Here is a 23,079-nt window from a genome sequence, read left to right as displayed (position 1 = left end):
CCCTTATTATGCCTTCAGGCTATAAAGACAAAAATTGAACATGAGCACAGTCATGTACAAGGGCTGGTATCCTCTTTTTTGTTGTTGTTTTAATTTTTGATAGAGTTCCTCCATGTAGCTCAGGCTGAGCTTCAAACTGTACTGTTTGGTTTCAGTGTCTAATACTGGATTTATAGATGCCTCTTTACAATATCTTCTGCTCTTCTTTAAATACAGTTTATATATGATTATTAATCATATTATTAATCTCTTCTAGACTTTCATTCATTCTCTAAATATTGTTCCCTGTGAATATTTCTTTTTAATACTATGCCTATCTTCTATTTCCAAATTTATTAGGCTTTTATGCTATTGTTATTGCTGAACTAATGAAATGTATTGTTTTATCTTAAACATAGAATATATCATAGAAAGACACATGTCTAGTACAAATTAAAATAATTCTCAGCTGGAAAAACAACAAACATTAAAAAAAACCCACAAACTCTTTCATTCAATAAATTAAATGGGTAAGTAGAGCAAATACATGAATGAATAATCAACAAGGGAGATAAACAACATGACTCAAAATAATGAGTGGATCAAATAGACATGGTTCTTTTTATCCCCAAGTAAACAAATTAGTTGAAAGTAGCATTGAAGAGGATAAAAGGAGAGGGTCTCTTTTAGACTGTGATGATTACCTTTTCTTCTTCTAATTCTTTTCTTTTACTCTTCTCTCATTTAATACATCCTGACAGAAGCAGGGGAGGAAGGACTCCACCCAAATGTTGCAGAAATATTTCCTCTCAATCTGGGATTTCTACCCTGTCATTTAGTTTCTGGATAAAAGAGACATAAAATATTTGTATTTATAGTAAGCCTTAATCATTCACAAGAACTGGGCAGATATCTATCTTATAGACTATTATTTTTATTTCCTAGCCAACAATTCCATTATATAATTTGTCATGTTTTGTCTGGGTTGTTCTTAACTCCAATTAGCTAATCTACATGGCCACTATTTTAAGATTCTTACTCCATGGTGCCTTCTCCTCTATTTACCTTCTTTTTTTCTACCACATGTTTCTACTCTGACCTTAAGCCCAGGAACCCTAATCCCCACCTATCTCTCTTCTGCCCAGTTATTGGTTGTCAACATCTTTATTCACCAATCACAATAAACTTGGCGGGGTTGCGAGGAGGCAAGGTCGCACAACATCACCTGGGTTTCTGGGAGCAATCAGTATTTAGTATAGCAAAACACCAAACCTCCTTTGTTTCCTTTCTGAAAAAAGCTGGCCTCCAAGTGATATCAACCAAACATGGCATAACAAGATGCAATAAGGTATAAAACTTCATCTGAAGGTTGGATGAGGCAACCCAGTAGGAGGAAAAGGGTCCCATAAGCAGGTAAAAGAGCCAAAGATAGCCCCATTCCCACTACTAGAAATCCTGCATAAAACTCAAGCTATGCAACTGCAGCATGTGTGGAAAGGGCCCAATGTAAACGCATATAGTCTTTGTGATTGCTCCTTTAGTCTCTATGAGTCCCTATGAGCCTTACTGAATTGATTCTGTAGGCCATATTTTCCTTATGTCTTTGACCCATCTGGCTCCTATAATCCTTCACATCCCTCTTCTATGTAATTTCCCTATCTCTGTCTAATGTTTGGCATCTGCTCTCTGAGGATATTTGGGCTACTCACCAATTGAGGTGTATATTATTACAGATGATTTCATTGATACTTTCTTTTTGCCAGTTACATTTGGTTCTAGCCTAGATCTCTTAGCCACCCAGCTTGCAATTTCTGATCATCCAGAGAGTGTTGGGCATGGGATCCCTCTTGTGTCTAGGCCATCAAGTTGGACCAGTCATTGGTTGGTCACACCCATAAACTCTGAGTCATCGTTGCCCAAATGCATTTTGCCACCAGCATGGTTGTAGGTTTTGTGGATAGGTTGGAGTCCCAGTACCACTTCTAGGAACCTTGCCTAGCTACAGAAGATGGTGGTTTTAGGTTCCATATCCATCATTGCTAGGAGTCCTTGCTTGGGTCACTCTTATGGGTTCCAGGGAGTTACCACTGCACTAGGTTTCCATGACTTCATCATTCCAGTCTCTCTCTAGTACTCTCTCCCTCTGCCCCTGCCTCCTCGACCTGATCCCTTCTGTTTCCATCCTCACCTACCCCCAGTCGACCCACAAAAATCGATTCTATTTTCTCTTCCCAGGGAGATGCATACATTGCACCTAGAATCCTTCTTGTACTTAGCCTCTGTGGATTCAGTGTGATTATCCTTTACATAACAGCTAATATCCACTTATAAGTGAGTGCATATCATGTTTATCTTTCTGAGTCTGTGTTGCCTCACTCAGGATGATTTTTTTTTCTAATTCCAACCATTTACCTACAAATTTCATGATGCCATTTTTCTCCTAATAGCAGAGTAATACTCTTGTTTTGCAATTATTCTACTTTTAAAAAATCTATTTTAAATAATCTATAATTTCTATGAACATAGCTGAGAAAGTGTTCTTGTGGTAGGATGGCACATCTTTTGGGTATATGCCCAAGAGTGGTTTAGCTAGATCTTGAGGTAGTTCAATTCCCAAGTTTCTGAGGAACCGTCATGTTAATTTCCATAGTGGCTGTACATGTTTGTACTCCCACCAGCAATGGAAGAGTGTTCTCCTTGCTCTATATCCTTGCCAGCATCTCTTGAGGTTTTGATCTTAGCCATTCTGATGGATGTAAGATGGAATCTCCGAGTCCTTTTAATTTACATTTCTCTGATGATTAAAGATGTTGAATATTTAAGGGTTTCATTTGAGATTCCACTATTGAGAATTCTCTGCTTAGATCTGCACCCCATTTTTAAACTGAATCATTTGTTTCATTGATGCCTAGTTTCTTGAGTTCTTTATGTACTTTGGAGATTTGCCCTCTCTCAGATGTGGGATTGGTAAAATAACATTAACCAAGCAAATGAAAGACTTGTATGACAAAATCTTAGTCTTTGAGGACAGACTGAAGAAAATAATGGGAGATGGAAAGATCTCCCATGCTCATGGATTGGTAGAATTAACATAGTAAAAATGGTGATCCTGTCAAAAGCAATCTACAGATTCAACACAATATCCACTAAAATTCCAGCACAATTCTTTACAATCATTGAAAGAACAATACTAAATTTCATGTAGAAAAGTAAAAGCCCAGATTAGCTAAAAAAAAAAAAAATCCCAAATAATAAAAGAAATCCCTGATTTCAAGCTGAACTATAGTAATAAAAACATCATTGTATTGGTATTAAAACAGACATGTTGATCAATGGAATTGAATCAATGTCCTAGACAAATCCATACACCTATAGACACTTTTTTTTTTAAATAAAGAAGTTGGAAATACACAATGGGAAAAAAGAAAGCATCTTCAACAAACAGTGCTGGTCTAACTAGAAGTCTGTGTATAGAAGAATGTAAATAGGCCCATATTTATTACCCTGTACAAAACTCAAGTCCAAGTGCGTCAAAGATCTCAACATAAAACCAGACACACTGAACCTTATAGAAAAGAAAGTAGGCAATAGCCTTGAATGCATTGGCATAGGAGATAACTTCCTGAGCAGAGCACCAAGTACATAGGCACTAATATTGATAATTAATAAATGGGACCTCATGAAACTTAAAAGCTTCTATAAGGCAAAGTATATCATCAATAGGCAAACCAGCAGCCTACAGAACTGAAAAAAGAAACAGCCACTTTTATATCCAATAGAATTATATCCAATAGCAATATATATTATGTATATATTATTTTATATATAATAGCATTATTTTATATACAATATCTTTGGCAGTGAAATTGTCACAACTTCTCAAAAATAGAGGGATGTTCTCTTTTAGCAAGTTTACTTCTCGGGCACACTGGAACCTTAGTGAGAGATAGAATTTAAGAACATACACTGTAGCCTTGTTTGTACAGCAGCTTGACTGTGATACATGGGGCTGGAAAGATGACCCAGAGGAAAAAAGCATTTTCATAGACAAGCCCAAATTTTAGATTATCTTTTGCATCTATATAATCACTCTTTATAATTTTAGCAGTAGATTCAGACTAAGAATAAATAAATAGCATATTTTGACATGAAGAAACTCTATGGATTACAGTTTAAATGTTAGAATTTTCAAATGTTGGGAAATTGTAATGCAGATAGGAAGCAGCATGAAAGGCTGATACAGCAGGGGTAGTCAGATGGGGACACTGGGACCATCTGGATTGTAGCCTGTATTCTGCAGAAAGTGAAGAGGAAAGAGTTAGCAGAGTGTAGAAATTACTCTGTCTTCAGGCATCCAGGTCCTTCTACTTATGAGCTTCTCTGACCCAACCTAAGAGTACTGTAATGTATGGGTGCGTCTGTATTATCCACACTAAAATCTCAGAAAGGCAAAGGTAATCAAGAGTCTAACTTTGATATGTCCTTCCCACCTTTTATTCCTTTCTTTCTTTCTCTGTTTGGGGTTAAACACAGGCTCCCTGCATGTTAGACAGGCACTCATCTCCACTCTATCTCTAGCTTCAGTGTTCATATTTTTGAATAGAAAAGTAGTTCATTTCCCCAGGTCCTTTGGAGGACTTGCGCCAGATATTTCCTATAAATATGCTCTTATTTGAAGAGTAAAGTCAGATTCCTTTGATCATGCATGTCTTCAATGGTTTCTAGAAAAAAGTTTCAAAACAGAGGCTGTAAGAAAATACTTAAATATTAATATAATACCATATCTAACATGAACCCAAAGGCTTATAATGTTTGCAGTACATAAATTGGTTCATTTTCTGAAGTGAAGTCATTAAAATATTGAAAACAAATGTTATATATATAATTTGTTATTTACCATATCTGCCCAGGAGCTCTTAAATTGAACCTTCTATAATCAAATATCAATACACTCAAAAATTTAAAATATTCACATTTTACTAGAATACATTAAATTGCATATTCACTCTCTTCAACTAAAACTTACCCAATCACTCTTCTCTCCTTCAGGCAGAGTTCACGGCCATGCGGGAGCAGTACATGCGTGGGGGAGAAGGCTTCATCATCTGCTATTCTGTCACTGACCGCCAGTCATTCCAGGAGGCTGCCAAGTTCAAGGAGCTTATTTTCCAAGTCCGTCACACCTATGAAATCCCCCTTGTGCTAGTGGGTAACAAAATTGACTTGGAGCAATTCCGTCAGGTGAGTGCAAATTTTATATTAGCTTGTCTTTGCATCCAGGGATACATGGTGTCAAATATGAGTGGTTCTAAGTTTCAGTTAATGACCTTCATCTTCCCCTAAGAAATCCATATATTTTCCTTTAGAGTATGTTTTCTTCCTCTTTATAACCTGTCTTATAGGCTACTTTACAGCAGCTTCACCCTTCTCTCTGTATTCTTGAATCTGGGGTGTTAGATTTGCTTTAGACAACAGTGTATAAAAGAAACGAGCCTGTGGAACTTCTGAGTTTGATTTCCAAAATTCTGAAGCTTCTGCATTTTCCACTTGAAATGCTCACATTTGAGTTCCAGACTCAATTTGACTCACATTTGAGTTTCCACGACACCCATGAGTTATGTGCACCAAGCTAGATCTGTCCTTCCCAAGGAGCATGCATGTAGGCAAAGGCGTCTTGCATGTTTCACCAGCGGCCACCTTCTCCATTTCATTATATAAGATATCTCAGCCAGTCCACTTGGAACAGTAAATGTCTCACAGTTGAGCAGTATTTGTTTTCCGACTTACAGAATCCATAACAAACATATTTAAGTCACTATGTCTCTAAGCCATTTTTTCATGCAGTGATAGATAAACATCCCCTCTTGTACTGAATGGGAAAGCATTCTCATATACAGTTAGTATTTTCTAAGCTATGCATGCTCTGCCACATGATAGTCAAATAATTTCATGTATTCTTCAAACAAACTTGAGAAGATTATATATATATATATATACATATGTAAATATATTTGTACATATATATATGTATACAAATACATATATATGCATGCAAATCAAGGTTTTGTAAATTCTCTAAACTGAGTTACTTACTTGTAATTTGGGATGCTTCATCTTTATTTATGCCATCTTTAAATGTGAACTGGCTTTTAATAGTTTCTGTTATTTTTGTCACTGGTTATTTTTTAAGCCAGCTACTACTGTGACTTAGTAATAAGACCTTTTGCTAAGGTAGACATAGTGACTAAAGAAAACAGAGGTTTTTTTCCCGTAATTTATGTATCTCATGCATTTGAATCTGCATGCGTCTATCTTGAATGACAAGTTTTCCAGATTTACTACAGTTCATTACAATATGTTCTCATTGGGTCAGATACCACTTCTTAGATGTCACCTGATGTGGAGGCTGCAATGGCACCCTCTCTGAGGTGGCTACCTGGAAACTGTAACCCAGATATCTCTTCAGGGACAAGGAAAGCTACCACAGGATTGCATCTCTGCCTTAGTTTGCAGAAAGGAACTTGCAATGCAAATCAAATTTTTGTAAATCTAATCCTCTAAATTTGGTTACTTAGTTATAATTTGGGATGCTTCATCTTTATTTATACCATCTTTAAATGCAAAGATGGCTTTTAATAGTTTCTGTTATCCCTGTTAGTGATTAATTTTTAAACCAACTACTACTGTAAGTTACTAATAAGTCCTCTTTCTAAGGTAGGACTAGTGACTGAAGCAAACAGAGAGTTTTTTCTAATTTATAGCTTATGAATTTGAATTTTCATGTTTAATAAGTGTAGAGATTTCTTAAAATGGAAACAGCTCACATAAAGCAAATGTTTCTGAAGCTTTGCTTAACATGGAAATAGAGTTATTTAGTGCAAGGCTTTTTTATATTTCATATTGTACTTCAGAATCTAAGCCTTTTAAGGTACAAGCTAACTATTGTTTTAAAAAGCTGTCTTAGTTACTGTTCAATTGTTATGAGGAGACAAAATAACCAAGGCAACTTTATTATTATTATTATTATTATTATTATTATTATTATTAATTATTACATCCTGATTACAATCCCCCCCCAGTCTCTCCCCAGAACTTCTCTTTTTCCCAGATTTACTCTGCCTCTATTTCCCCTCAGAAAATAGCAGGCCTTCCAGGGACATCAACCAAATACAGCAACAAGCTACAATAAGACCAGGCAGATATTCTCATACCAAGGTTGGAGGAAGCAACTCAGTAGGAAGAAAAGGGTCCCAGAGATAGGCTTAAGAGTTAGAGACATCTCCTGCTCCCACTCTTAGGAATCCCACAAGAACATGAAGCTACACAATCCATAACATATGTGGAGAACCTTGGTGAGACCAGTACAGGCTCCTTGATCTTTGTGAGCCCACTTGAGTCCTGGTCAGTTGATTTTCTGGGCCATGTTCCTGTGGTGTCCTTGATCCCTTTAGTTCCTCCAATCCTTCCTTTCCCTCCTCTGCAGGACTCCATAGACTCCACCTATTATTTGGCTGTGGGACTCTACATCTGTTCCCATCAGCTGCTGGATAAAGTCTCTCTCTCTTTTTTTATTAGATATTTTCTTTATTTACATTTCAAATGATATCTCTTTTCTGGGTTTCCCCTCTGGAAAAAAACAAAAACAAAACCCTGTTTCCCCCCAACAACCCCTGCTCACCAACCCACCCTCTCCTGAATCCTGGCCCTGGCATTCTCCTATACGGAGGCATAGAACCTTCATAGGACCAAGGGCCTCTCCTCCCATTGATGACCGACTAAGTTATCCTCTGTTACATATGCATCTGGAACCATGAGTCCTACCATGTGTACTCTTTGGTTGGAGTTTTAGTCCCTGGAAGCTCATACTAGGTAGTTCATATTGTTGTTCATCCTAAGAGGCTGCAAACCCTTCAGCTCCTCGGGTCCTTTCTCTAGCTCGGATGAAGTCTCTCTAATGACAATTATGCAAGTCTCCAGTCCCAGCACATCCTGTAGGCATGGCAAACTGTAGGTTAGAGGTTTTGCAGCTGGGTTGGTATCCCAATGCTTCCATTTGAGGCCTTGCCTGGTTATAAAGGATGGCCAGTTCAAGCTCTGTGTGTTCACTAGTGTAGTCCTCATAGATTTCTTGGGATTTCCATTGCATTAGGTTTCTACCTCATTCTCCAAATGCCTTCCATTATTCTCTCCTTCCATTGCCCCACATAATCCCTCCTGTTCTCATCCCTACCCATTCTCATACTACCTTCTAAATCTATTCTAATTTTCCTTCCAAGAAAAATCTACCCCCACCCCATCTTTTTAAGTCTTCCTTGTTACTTAGCCTCTCTGGGTTTGTGTATTGTAGCATGATTTTCCTTTATTTTACAGCTACTATCCACTTATAAGTGAGTCTATATCATGCTTGTCTTTCTGTTTCTGGGTTATCTCACTCAGGATGATTTTTTTTTTTTAGTTCCAGCAAATTTGTCAGTTATTATTATTATTGTTGTTGTTGTTGATGTTATTATTATTATTATAGCTGAGTACTTCTCTATGGAATATTTTTTTTTTAAAAAAAATCCATTCTTTGGTTGAGGTACATCTGGGTTGTTTCTAGTTCTGGCTATTATGAATAAAGCAGCTACGAACATAGTACATTGAACAAATGTCCTTGTGATAGAATGGAGCATCCTTTGGGAATGAGACTGGTATGGTTTGTACTTTTGAAACCTCAAGCCCATATTCAGTGAAATATTTCCTCCAACAAAGGCCATTGCTCCTAATGCTTCTCAAACAGTATCACTAATTGGGACACAAACATTCAAATATATGAGCTCATGGAGACAATTCTTATTCAAATAAATGTATAATCTATCCTTGTATGTCTTCTGTGTAAACTAACATGTTGCTGTTTCTCTATTCTGCTTCTGCTAAATTGTGTACTATGAAAGAATTATATTTCTGTAAGAGGAAATGTTAATCTCTATGGCTTGTTATGACTATCCTCACCTGATTTGCAAAAAAAAAAAAAAAAAAAAAAAAAAAAAAAAAAAAAAAGAAGAAAGACCTATGTCTGAATCTCCTGATACTCCTCTGATGAGTAGAAATCCTTTGATTGATGTCATGGCTAAGTTTTTGTCCCTTTGACACAATACAGGGTCATCAGGGAAGAGGGAACCTCAGTTGAGAAAGTGCCTCTATTAGACTGACCTCTAGGCAACCCTGTGAGAGATTTTCTTGATAAATGAATGATTTGAGAGGGCCCAACCCACTATGGACAGTGTCTTGGGAAGGTGGTCTTGGACCTGTATGAGAAAGAAGTAGGAGAAAGCCATGGGGAGCCACGGGGAGCAAGTCAGTAAGAATCCATCCATAATTTTTTGCATCAGCTTCTGCCTCCAGGTTTCTACTTTGAGTTCATTCCCTCAATGGCATACTGTAACCTGTAAGCCAAGTAAGACTTTTCTCCCTGAAATTGCTATTGGCATTTATCATAGGAACAGAAAGCTAACTAGTATACTTTCCTTAGGGCTTCTAGGAAGATGAATGAGGGGAGACTATCATACCTACATCATTAGTGGTTACTAGGAAGCAGCACTTGCGCCATCAGTGACTACTGCATGTCCTTATCATACACTGAGAATTCCTGGAGAAAAAAGACTCTGACTGGGTTAGTCAGGGGAGTTTTAAGTGACTCTAAGAAAGCTAAGAATGTGAGAACATTAGGAAACAATTTCACTCCATGCCTTATAGAATGGCTACACAGAATGATTCCACATATTGGTGACACTCACTTTCCCATGTTTCCTTGGCACTGATTTTCTAGATTCAAAGGAAAACCTTAGTTTAAAGTCTCAAATCTATTTTTGAAGCAGGATCAGGAGGATCCATCACACCCTGGAGATTTGGCTGCTCCTTCCCAGTTAGCACTAAAGTGTATCACAACATCACAAACTTGAGAGGTCACTGAAGCCACCACTGTGACTAAACAAAGGAAACAGTCATATTCTGATTTCACAGGCTTCCTTTTCAGATAAAGACAAATAAACGTGATAGTCACAGAGAGAGCAAAAGCTATGAAAATGCAATTACCACCTTCTTAAAGGTCCTTCTGCACCAAGTCTCCAAAACTGAAGTCTCTGATAATGAAGTGCTGATGTGGAAATTGGGTTCCAGGCTGTGGTGTTTGTGATAGAAATGACCATTCCGGACATTGCAAAGTGGGGGTTTTTCTTTACAATATGATTTCAATTTACACTTTATTTTCATCTTTCAGCCCTATGCTGCTGAAAGGTAGGCATTTGAGGAATGAGAATATTAAAGCCATAAATCTATTGACCAAAGTCGACTTCACAAAGCTGTGGTAGCTAGTAAGAAAATTAAAACTAAGACTGTGTATTCTATACTACATGGATGCTTGAAAAATTGTTCTTGTATTTTATATCTGAAATATAAACATACACACAGATACCTGTTATCTATCAATCATCTATCTGTATATCTATCTATCTATCTATCTATCTATCTATCTATCTATCTATCTATCCATCTATCTATGTTTATCTAAAAGCAAAGATGCCAACAGCAAGACTATAGTTCAAAAAAGGCATATTAATCTTCCTAGAGTAACAATGATAAACTAATAAAAATCCAGTATAAAGATAGGCTGAACCTGTTGTATAGTAATGAGGGATCAGTGATGAGTTCTTCACTCGGCATTTCTTTTCCCAGTCAGCCTTGAAATAGGTTGAAACAGAAGAATTTTTCTAATTTAAGCTGCCTATTTAATTGTGTAGGTGCTTATATTGCTAATGTATTTTGGTGAGCCTCAGGCCTTTCAACTAAAAAATCAAGGTGAATGAAAGAAGTAATTAATGATGATAAGGGCGTCAAGCTCCCCCCCACTCCCAGGCTTGAGTTAAAATGAAAGAGCTTTTTATTTTCTCCAGGAATATTTATTCTGGTACCAATGATGCTGTTGATGACTTAGTTAAGCATTGGAATTCATTAATTATATTTAATCTGTACCATAATCATGAAGTGAGCTCCCATGTGGTGTGATGTTTCTTTATCTAGGAGTCAACCGAAGCTTTTAGAAATCCTGGCATTTACACTATTTCATATCATAGTTAAAGATAAGGGCTAAACTTCATGTTTTTTGATTTAACATTTCACTGCTGTACTGTCGGCCTGTCAAGGACTGGTCTGTCATGAGTGAACTCATTGCTTTGCTTTTTGCTTCCCCAGATTAAGGATGGGGGACAATAAAATAAAATAAAATAATCTCAGATAATAAAAACCAGCATTTTTTTGGCAAGTAGTCACAGGGGGATCAGAAGAATAATTCTTTGAGTGAAAATGGGCAGTATTTGAGTGTAAATAGATATTTGTATTCCAGGCTCTGGATCAGACATTTAGCCAAAGCAAGAAGAAAGAGAGTGAGGGGAAAATAAGAAAAAGAAGATGCAAGTCAGATGTTAAGAAAGATTGTTTCATGCAGTGGAGAAATCTTTCCAAAGTTTAGTGAAATTCCTTTTTCTATGTGTGATGTTAAGGGTCAAGCCCAGGACCTTGTCTAGGACACAAGAGAACACTAAGTTTGCCCAATTCTGCATCCAGACTGTTCTGTGACTTTCTGACTCTAAGACAGCATTAGGTCCTCGAGCCTCTATTGACATTTTCTTCCTCCATATAATATCATCTTTCATCACACTGGGGAGATAAAGAAGATAATTTCCATTTGTGAGAAAGCTTAACCAACTGCCTAAAAATGGTTTATGAATGAAACAAGTTTTAGAGACTTGGAGGATAAAGTTTTCCATCAGTCTACAAGCTGCCATATTCTCAAGACAGAACACAGTAAATCCTTCAGTTATGACACTGTAAGAAAGAGTAACAATAATCTCGAAGTAAGGGGATACTACTTTCCATAGCTGGGCAGCTCACAGTGGTGTTTTGGCATCAAGGAAGTCTTTCTTTAGTTTTCAGTTAGTATATAATGCCAGAAGTGTTGTTCTTAATTTACAGTTGAATATTTGTATCTCTGGGCATTAGGGATGGCTATGCTGAGAAAATAACATTTTTGTAGATACATAGTTATCATGGTAGAGTAGCAATAGCTTGAGAATACTGAAAGAAAATAAGAAACCCAGTCTTTCTCAACACCTTTGTCCCTAGGAGCTATGCATAGAAAGGAAGAACAAAAGAGAAGTTATTTTGAAGCCAGTGAATACAATAGTTATTGATAAAGATAAGAACTGCATTTGCAGCAGGCTTGAGACAAACATTCAAAAGAAAATGGAGATAAACAGTAAGATGAATGGTGAGAGTTATTTTAGGATGATAGAAAAAAAGCAAAAGTTAGACGAACTAGATCTAGGGGTTTCAAACTGCAAGGAGCAGCCCGTGATTTGTGGGGAGTGGGGAGGTTAACATATCTCATAAACATGTGTCAAATATTCTCAGAGTAACTTCTCAGGCAGTTTCTGCATTGGAGATGCATTTCATTAAAGAGAAAACAAACATACAGATATCCACCAGAATGTGTAATATGAAAATAAGCTCATTTTCAAAATTGAGAGTTAATTTTCTAAATGGAAATGAAAGGTTGAACAATGCATTTCTATTGTCATGATAAACACTTGGATTTAACTAATGATTTCATTTATCTCTAGTTACAATTTTATGACATTTTCATTTTCTTTCTTTAATTTAATTTATTGAAATGTGAGTGTTATCTTCAATTGATATGAAAAGTGAAACAAAGCTTAGAATTTTACATAATTTATCCAAATTCATAGAATTTAGAATTAGAATCTGAATCTAATCAGTTTTCTGACTTTTCTTTCAACATAAACAAACAAATAAATGTGTGCATACTTTGAATATGATATTTTATATTTATTTTATTGTCATTAATTAATTAATTATATTTATTGTTTGAGACAAAGTATCTTCATGTATTCTTGGCTGTCCCGAAACTCGCTGTGTAGACTAGACTGGCTCCAGATTCACAGGCTATTCTCTGTGCCCTAGATGTAGGAGTTGTATTATAGATTTCTCAATTGTGGTTAGATGTTCCAAGGTCAGGTCAGTTGTTCTTTGCATTCTGACCGTTATGGACCTTTGCATTTGTCATTGTCAATTACGAAAAGAAGCTTGTTTCATGAGGGATGAGAGCTACAAATATTTTTGAGTATGGATTAGGTATTTAGAATACAGGTAGAAATTATATTGGTTTAGGAAAATAGCAGCGGTAGGTTCTCCTCTGGTATTGATGACCTTTCCGGTCATGGGTGGTTTTCTAGGTTTAAAGTATAGGCATCAATTCCTTCTCATTGTGTGGACCTTCCATTTAACCTACTATTGTTGGTTACTGCTAAGATGAAACTGCCAGTATTGCATCTTTGGGGACATCTTGCAGGCCAGTTATTGTTGGGTTACTGATGGGCTGGGCTAGGTATGATTGCTTCTCCCTTGACAGCTTGTTTAGCACCTCTAGGTTCTATGAGAGTGAGGCCTCACAAAGAAGACTTCCAAGTAAGTTCCAGGTAGACTTCTCCAGTTCCTGTCTTCCAAGTGTATGGTATCTTCAGAAGCAAGGTCTTATCGTCAAGGTCTGGGAAGTGAACAGGAGAGATGCCAATAATCTGTAGTCTTTTGTTAGGATTTTGCACTCCCCCACCCAATCAGTAACTTGAAGGAAGTTTGCTGTGCATAGAACTGGGATTTTTGTTAGTTTGTGGAAGATTATTAGTATCACCTCATGTGGTATAATTATATTTATACTACACTTTATATAAGCTTCTATAATAATATGCTTTTTTCTCTTCCCTCTTTCTCTTTCTGAATTATATTTCCTTCCCTTACAATTCCTCTGTTCTCATTTTTACTTAATTTATTTATCAAATCATTAGCAAACAACCAATAAGTAACAATAACCTTTGGAATCTGGACATACAAGGGTGAACATAGAGATAAAATCAGTATCTTTGAGAATCTGAAAGTGTAATGGACATTATGAAGTAGAAACAATATGAATATGTACATGTGTACATCAACTACACAACACCAAATGGCATTATGAATGAAATTATATAAATGAAACAGTTATTTGTCTAAATGTGGGACCTCATGAAATTTCCCCTTCTACTTTAACTGGTCATTGATGTTGCCATTGTCCCAGACCTGTTTATTCAGTGATTTGAAGAACAGACTGTTTCACAACAGATTTTCTGTAGTTCTGGCTCTGAGAATTCACTCCCTCTTAAAAGATGTTCCCTGAATCATATATGCAGAAGCTGTGATATAGATGTATCAACTGTGGCTGGGCTCTCTGCAATTTACTGATCTTCATTGTGTACAGTTGTGGTTTTTCATGATTAATTCTATTTGTTTTAAGGATAGTCATCTTTGATGAGGGGTGGTAGTTACACTTAGCTGTGAGTCTAAGGACAAGATTTAGCATGTAGTAAGGAACTATTCATTTCTTTGCAAAGTGGTGGCAGTAGATTCTTTTCTACTTCACTAACATTGGCAAGTTCTCCAGTACCAGGCATGATTTCCCTCCTGTTGAGTGGGCATCAAGTCTAACTAGATAGATATTGATATATAGATGGTATCATTCCCATGCTAGTAATATCATATGCTACTGATATGTGAACGCCACTTCTTGCTCTCTTATTCATCATTTGCCATGCTGATAATTGTCATGGCTTATAGGTGTAGCAGCTATGTAAGATTGTTTAATTGCTTCTCTTCCTTGTCAGTTTGCAGAATAATTTCTGGAACCATGGGAGCTGGACTGCAGGGACAATGCCCTCACATCAGATCCAGCTCAGGTCATTTGAATCCTAGGTCCTAAGAATATGGGGTCTTCAGATATTGGCACAGAACCTCAGCTCTTGAGACATAACCAAGTGCTCCAGTTATTCTTTGTACTTTTTGGAGTTACTTAGATTACTCTGACAAACCATTCTAAAAGAAACTTGTCATGCTTAGTAAAAGGATTTTTGCTAGTGTAGTATTCTTGTGAGGAGCATCGTCATCCCAAGTGGCTTAACTTCCTTTCAAATATATATTATATGTGTGTGTATATATGTATAACCCTAGGTAAATATAAAATGGCTCCTTGAATGTTAATTGTCCCCCATTCTCCATTCTCCTTTGGTACTGACTTCCCTACCTCTAGTTGTAGCTGCTTCCATGTTGCTTTGTCCAACTTCCTATTACATTCTTTGGCCAACTTATTCTGCTACCATGGTTAAATCTTATAAGGCTTATACATATATCTAGCTAGCTCTTTCAACTTGAACATGGAATTAATTGTGGATAAGTACGATTTAATTTCAAGTATTGTTTTACAAAACTTGTGAGCTTAGTGCATTAGAACACAGGCCCTGAAAACCACTATTCTGGTTGAGAGTCGGGAATCTATGGACAACCCGTTAGAAGAAATAGGGAGGAAGTTTGGACTTCCTTGGAGGTCAAAATGGAGAACTGTTAGGTTGGTCACAGAAAGGTGAGGTCAAGGTTGCAGTAGATTCTTACCATCTGCTTGGTGGGTTTCTGCTTGAGTTATGTTCAATTTTTTCTAAATGCCTAATAATAATTAAAATTTATCCTTCAACCCCTTCAGGAGTGTTGGGTATATTCCAGTGTCCTATCAAAGCATGGCTCAGGCCATAATTCCAGCTATGTCACTGTTTCCTGTACTTGTAAACAACCATATTAAGCCTTCCTTCTGTCCTTGACTTGAGGAATTGTTAAGTTCTTTATCTAAGCACTTTCCATCACTAGCTCCCTTTCCTTGGGCACATTTCACACTATGTCCTTCTGTTTATGCATGTGACTTCACAGGTGGGTTATTCAAGTAATTAAGAAGAATTATTTATATAAAATCAGGGAAAATCCTTTATGAAGAAAGATATTTAAAACTGAAGAAACAGACAGCAATTTTCCTTTCTCCCTCATGTCTTAAGAAACAAATTGAAGTAGGAAAAGAAACAAAAACATTTGAGATAGTGACCCCATTGAGTAGCTTCACACTAAGAAAAGACAAAAGCAAAGGAATGGCAGCAGGGCATGGAGACACTTGCCTATAATTCCAGTGCTAAAGCAAGATAAGGCACAGGGCTTATGTGAGTTATAAGCCACACAGTGTTGACCCTGAATGAGAGAGAAAAAGAAAGACAGAAAGACAGAGACAGAGACAGAGACAGAGACACACAGAGAGAAACAGAGAGAGAGAGAGAGACAGAAAGACACAGAGACAGAGACAGACATAGAAACAGAGAAAGAGACCCAGAAAGAAATTCCAAGATGCCTGACTCTATTGATGGTAAGATGTGGTGAATGCAAGAGCAATAATATTTTGGTTAGAGAAACTAGAAATATTTGGGAAAGATGAATTATTTCTATTAGCAGTTCTCTTAGTAGAGAAAATAAGACTACTCTTGTAACAATGAAACATACTCTAGGGTAGGCAAACAAGACTTGAAATTCAGTGTTGCACACACAACAGTGAGTGATGCAGTCTGTTGTGCAGTTGTCATGGCTGTCGTTAGGGGAATCATCTTGGAGCTGTGGGAGCCAATAGTCCTGTCATCAACAACCACACTGGCTTTACTGGATTGGCTTACTTATTACATGCCGCTGCTTAAGACTTAGCTTCTCTTTTATCTCAGGTTTATTTAAATTAGAAAAAAATGAGATCATTTTTTTATAATCAGGGGACTGATATTTCTTATAGAAGCCAGTTAGTAATAATATTGAGGTAATTTCATTTTAGCATTTTTTTATAATTCTCATTTACTGCACATATGATATTGTCTCTATATGGAAATGAGACATTAAAAGAGATATTAAAATGACTTTGTTTTGAGGGAAAGAAAAGTCAATACAGTCTGGTCGTCACCCTCAATAGAACACATGCTTCCAGTCTTAGTTATTGTTTTATTGCTGTGAAGAGACACCATGACTATGGCAACTCCTATAAAGAACATCATTTAATTGGAGCTTGCCTACAGTTTTAGAGGTTTATTCCATTGTCATCATGGTGGAAGCATGGCATTATGCAGGCAGACATGCAAGGGAAGTAGCTGAAAGTTCTACATCTGTATCTGAAGCCAGCAGGAAAAGAGAGACTGGGACTGGATTGGAATTTTAAAATTTCAAAGCCTACCCCCAATGATACACTTCCTCCAAGAAGATCACACCTATTCCAACAAGGCCACACCCACTAATCTTTTCCAAATAGTGCCACTTTCTGAAGACAATGATTTCAAACATATGAGATTATTATAGCCATTCTTATTCAAACATCACATTCCACTCTCTGGCCTCCATAGGTTTGTAGCTATACCATAATGCAAATATGGATTTATTTCAACTTCAAAATCCCCATAGTCTATTAAAGTCTCAATATTATTCAAAAGTCCAAAGTTCAAAGTCACTTCTGACACCCAAAGCAATCATTAACTCTAAACAGTGTACAGTCAAAATCAAAACCTGAACACACACTTCTAACACACATTGGCACAGAATATAGACTACCATTTAAATAGGGAGTAAGTAAGGCTTACTCGACCAAAAACCCATTGGTAAAACACCAAACCAAGCATCTCCATGTCTAATGATAAAGGGCTCTTCAGATCTTCAATCCTTACAGCTTTCTTACCTGCAACACACTTCCATCTCTTGAGCATACTCCATTCTCTGTCATCAACTCTCAGTGGTAGGTTTCCTGTGACTCTGGGATCTTCCACATCTTCTGATCTTCAACAAAATCCAGGCTTCACTTTCACAGCTTCTCTCAATGGCTTCTAAGGACCTTCATGCAGTGATTCCCCTGACACATGCCTGGTTTCATTGGCTTTCTTAGTCATGGAGGGAGATTCTTCCACCTCTTTCTTGTATCCTTGACTCCAAAGCCAGAACCATGTAGCTGAATGTGTGAAGTTTGACTGCTTTCTGGGGTTGGAATGTGGCTCCTTCGTTTTAATACATTTTCATCAGCTTGCTGTTTTCCATGGTATCCATCATTACATAAAATTTTCTTTAATTCTTTTTCACCAATGGAAAGCTTAACTGGATGGGGTCTTTCTGCTAAGTTACTACTCCCTTAGCTCCACTTACGATCAGGTTTCTCTTTAACTCTTTAGCTCCTTGAGCACTGAATTCAGCTCCTTTATATTTCCTGTGGCTCCTTTTCACCTCCAACTCTATGTGCATCTTGCATATTTCCTTGCTCATCTCGCTCATTTTCATTACAGATCTGCGTGAAAGTGGCCATGGCCACTAATAACCACACAACAAAGTTAATAATAGGCTGTCTTAAAATCTTCCCTAACACTGTTAATCCAAAACTCTTCAATTTAATCTCGGGCCAATTTATTGAGGAAAGCTTGAAAGCAGGTACATTTTTCACCAAGTATCCCAAGAACAATCACTAGACCACATAGTAGTATTTTTCTTCTCTGAAACTTCTTGAGTTGGGTCCCACAGTTAAATAGCGCTCAGCACTGTCTTTCTTGCCCCTAAGAGTATGGCTTATTAAGGCCCACTTAGAAGTTCCAACTGCTTTCCTAATCTAAAGTCCACATTCTTTTAACAAGAAGCATAGCAAGGCCTGACACTGCAATACACAACTCCTGCTGCTAACTGAGGACTTAGTCAGTATTCTAGTGCTGTGCAAACACCAGAACCACGGCAACTCTTATATAGGAAAGCACTTAACTGGGGCTTGCTTAAGGTGTCAGAAGTTTAGTCCATTGACACCATGATAGAGAACATGACAGAATGCAGGCAAACATGGACTGGAGAAGTAGCTCAGAATTCTACATCTAGTTCTCCAGGCAGCAGAAAGAGAGAGACACTGGTACTGGCTTGGGCTTTTGAAAACCCAAAGGCCATCCTCAGGGACACACCCCCTCCAAGAAGACCACACCTACTCCAGCAAGACCACATCCACTCCAACAAGACCACACCCCTAGTCCCTCTCAAGTAGTACCACTTCCTGAGGACCAAGTGGTCAAATATATGAGCCTATGAAGTCAATCTTTGTTAAAACCACTACATACTCCCTGCTTACTGAAATCTAGCATTCTGTATTGGAATACAAACAGGCAATCCTAGAAACAGTGTAAAATGAAACTCTTTAGGAGAAAGATATGAATGAGCAGGTATTTATATTTAATTAATTTATTTAATCTTTATTTCTGAAAAGGGAAAATATATTGCTTATAAACACAGGTTCTCTTTTCTCATCAGCCTCTATTTCCAGGTTTGCTAAAGCCTGTCTGAGCCTGATGGGAGGTATGTTTTACCAAGTTTGTATCGGCACTTGATTCTGGGGCATTTGAAAGAGAAGTAATCAATTGTATATATTTTACAAATATATATTTTCTCTAATCACTAATTTTTATATTGAAAAGTAATAAGGACTTTTTTTTCTGCTCTGTAAATTAACTTAAATACACCATATGGAATATATAAACATATATTCATGTGTGCAGTTACAAAGGTGAGGTATGTTTTTATACAAATGTATGTTGACAGAATGTAATGTTTTTTTCCCCATTTTTTTATTACTTTTTATTTCTGTCCTCCCACAGTTCCTCATCCTATTCCTCCTTCCCCCTGTCTCCTAGAGAATGTCCCACCACCCATGCCATGCCTCCCCACTCCCTGGGGCATCAAGTCTACTGAGGGTTAGGCACCTCTTTTCCCACTGAGGCCAGACCAGGCAGTCCTTTACTGTATATGTGTTAGGGGCCCAGGACCAGCTCCTGTAAGCTGCCTGTTTTGGTGGCTCAGTATGTGAGAGATCTCAGGGGTCCAAGTTAGTTGATACTCCTGGTTTTCCTATGGGGTCACTGTTCCCCTCAGCTCCTTCCATCCTTTCACTAATTCAACTTCAGGGGTCCTCCAACTTCAGTCCAGGTATAAGTATCTGTGTCTGTTTCAGTCAGCTGCTTGTTGGGCCTCTCAGAGGACAGCCATGGCAGGCTCCTGTCTGTAAGCACACCATAGAATCAGTAATAGTGTCAGGCCTTAGCCTCCCTTTGAAATGGATACCACGTTGGACGGGTCACTGAATCTCCTTTCCATCAGTCTTCATCATTTTTGTACCTGTAGTTCTTTTAGACAGGAACAATTCTGGGCAGGTGTAAGACCACAGAAAATGGAGAGATCTCCCATGCTAACGAATTGGTAGTAAAATTGGCTGATCACTGGTGGTGCACACCTTTAATCTCAGCACTTGGGAGGCAGAGGCAGACAGATTTCTGAGTTCAAGGCCAGCCTGGTCTACAGAGTGAGTTCCAGGACAGCCAGGGTTGCACAGAGAAACCCTGTCTTGAAAAACAAAAACAAACAAACACAGTAAAAATGGCCATCCTACTAAAAGCTATCTACAGATTCAATGCAATCCCTATGAAAATCCCAACACAATTCTTCACAGACATGCAAAGAGCAATTCTCTATTTCATATGGAAAAACAAACAAACAAAAAACTCAGGATAGCAAAATCAGTTCTTAACAATAAAAGAATTTCTGGGGGAAATCACCATCTCTGACCTCAAGCGCTAATATAGAGAAATAGTGATAAAAACTGCATGGTATTGGAACAGAGACAGACAGGTTGATTAATGGAATAGAATTGAAGACCCAGAAATAAACCCACACACTTAGGGACACTTGATCTTTGACAAAGAAGCCAAAAATATATACAATGAATAAAAGAAATCATTTTCAATAAGTGGTGCTTGTCTAATTGGCAGTCTATATGTAGAAAAATGAAGATAGATCCGTATTTTCACCTTGGACAAAGCTTAAGTCAAAGTAGATCATGGACCTCCACATAAAACCAGATACACTGAATCTAATAGAAGTAAAAGTGGGAAAGATCCTTAAACTCATTGGCATGAAGTGGGGGAAATTTCCCTGAACAGAGCTCCAATAGCTCGGAGCTTGAGCTTGATAAATTGATAAATGGGACCTAATGAAACTGAAAAGCTTATATAAGGCACAGGACATAGTCAATAGGACAAGTTTGTAACCTAAAATTGGGAAAAACTTCACTAATACCATATCTGATAAAGGGTTAACAGCCAAAATTTATGACGAACTCAAGAAGCTAACCTCCAAAAACCAAATAACCCAATAAAAAAATGGAATATAGAGCTAAACAGCGAATTCACAACAAAGGAAACTTGAATGGCTGAGAAGCACTTAAAGAAATGTTCAAAGGCCTTAGTGATCAGGGAAATGTAAACCAAAATGACCCTGAGATTCCACCTTATACCAATCAGAATGGCTAAGATAAAAAAAACTTAGGTGACAGCACATGTTGGTGAGGATGTGGAGAAAGAACACTTTCCCATTGCTGGTGGGATTGCAAACTGGCACAACCACTCTGGAAATCAATCTGGAGGTTCCTCAGATAATTGGAAATAGTTTTACCTGAAGAACCAGCTACACTCTCTTGGGCATATACCCAAAAGATGCTCCACCATTCCATAGGGACTCATCTTCCACTATGTTCACAGCAACTTTATCTGTGAGAGGCAGAAGCTGGAAACAACCCACATATCCCACAACAGAAGACTGAATACAGAAAAGGTGGTTCACTTACACAATGGAATACTATTCAGCTATTAAGAATGAGGACATAATGAGTTTTGCAGACAAATGGAACTAGAAAATATCTTCCTGAGTGAGGTAACTCAGACCCAAAAGGACATGTGTGGTATGTACTCACTAATAAGTGGATATAAGCCAAAAAATACAGAACACCTAGGACACGATCCACAGAACACAAGAATGTTAACAAGCAGAGTGTTGTGATTTTAATAGTCATATCATATGTAAATTTATCTTCTTAATTTTATTGACTAGTATAATACTCTAAACAACCTTTAGCCCGGGCAGTGGTGGCACACGCCTTTAATCCTAGCACTTGGGAGGCAGAGGCAGGGGATTTCTGAGTTCAAGGCCAGCCTGGTCTACACAGTGAGCTCAAGGACAGCTAGGGCTATAGAGAGAAACCCTGTCTTGAAAAACCAAACCAAACCAAAACAAACCAAACCAAAACAAAACCTTTATAGTTATTAATTCTATTGACTAACAATAATGTGTTTCCTGCAATGCCCAACACTATCAGAAATGTTATCATTTTTCTTTTCATCTCTTCAAACTATGCACTAGAATTGCCCTAGTGAACATGGCTGAAAGAGACATGAAGCACATGAGAGACATGTGGAGCTTTAGTTTTATAGAATATTAAAAACCGTTACTGGTGTTCATATCCTTTAAGACATAAAGTTTATCTTTCTGTGTCTGAATTGCTATATTTGGGTTATTTTCTAGACTGATAATTTTGATTTTTTTCTCTCTTTTGTTTTTCTTTTTCCTTATTAACAACTAGGTGGAGCAACATTGGTGACCATTCTTGTAAATTGTTCATTTAAAGAACAGGCTAAATATATTATTCAGCTATGTGCCCTTTACTTAATCCCACTAGAATTAATGCCTCTTGTATACACTAACACAACGCACACTAAAATGAAACATTCTCTTCAGCTTTTGCTTGCGGATGCTTCTCAGACCACAGACTCCCTCAACTCTAACTCCTATTGTTTTCCCAATCTCTGTTTTTCTTCTTTGGGTTCACCATAATTCTCCCCAAATTAAGAACTAAAGCTAAGCTGGGCGGTGGTGGCACACACCATTAATCCCAGCACTTGGGAGGCAGGGACAGGTGGATTTTTGAGTTCAAGGCCAGCCTGGTCTACAGAGTGAGTTCCGGGACAGCCAGGGCTACACAGAGAAACCCTGTCTTGGAAAAACCAAAAAAAAAAAAAAAAAAAGAACTAAAGCTACTTCTTGTTACTATAAAGATTCTTAACTCCATCCCATTGTATGTTTAAGTTTTAAGTTTCTAATAAATGACATTCTATGTTGTAGATATTACTGGATTTTAAATCTCAACTCCTCTTGAAGCCACTGAGATATTCTATATTTTAACCTAGAACCATTTGAGTTTTGATTTTGACAAATGTTTAATCATCCAACATTTATCTATTAATTTTGTTCACGGTGCATAATGGAGATGGAGTT

The 23,079-nt window shown here is 37.5% G+C and overlaps 1 protein-coding gene across 1 annotated transcript in view; it reads left to right on the top strand.

Moving 5' to 3' along the window:
* Rit2 (Ras like without CAAX 2) overlaps positions 1-23,079 on the top strand; it is a 334,685-nt gene that overhangs the window by 152,626 nt on the left and 158,980 nt on the right. Inside the window, exon 4 of the mRNA XM_031365205.1 lies at positions 5,029-5,220. Within this exon, the coding sequence (XP_031221065.1) occupies positions 5,029-5,220 (192 nt within the window). The remainder of the gene's footprint in view (positions 1-5,028; positions 5,221-23,079) is intronic.

Source organism: Mastomys coucha, unplaced genomic scaffold, assembly GCF_008632895.1.
Source record: "Mastomys coucha isolate ucsf_1 unplaced genomic scaffold, UCSF_Mcou_1 pScaffold13, whole genome shotgun sequence".
Taxonomy (NCBI): Eukaryota; Metazoa; Chordata; class Mammalia; order Rodentia; family Muridae; genus Mastomys; species Mastomys coucha.
Note: the sequence above shows the minus strand (reverse complement) of the source record. Positions and strands in the feature narration are given on the sequence as shown.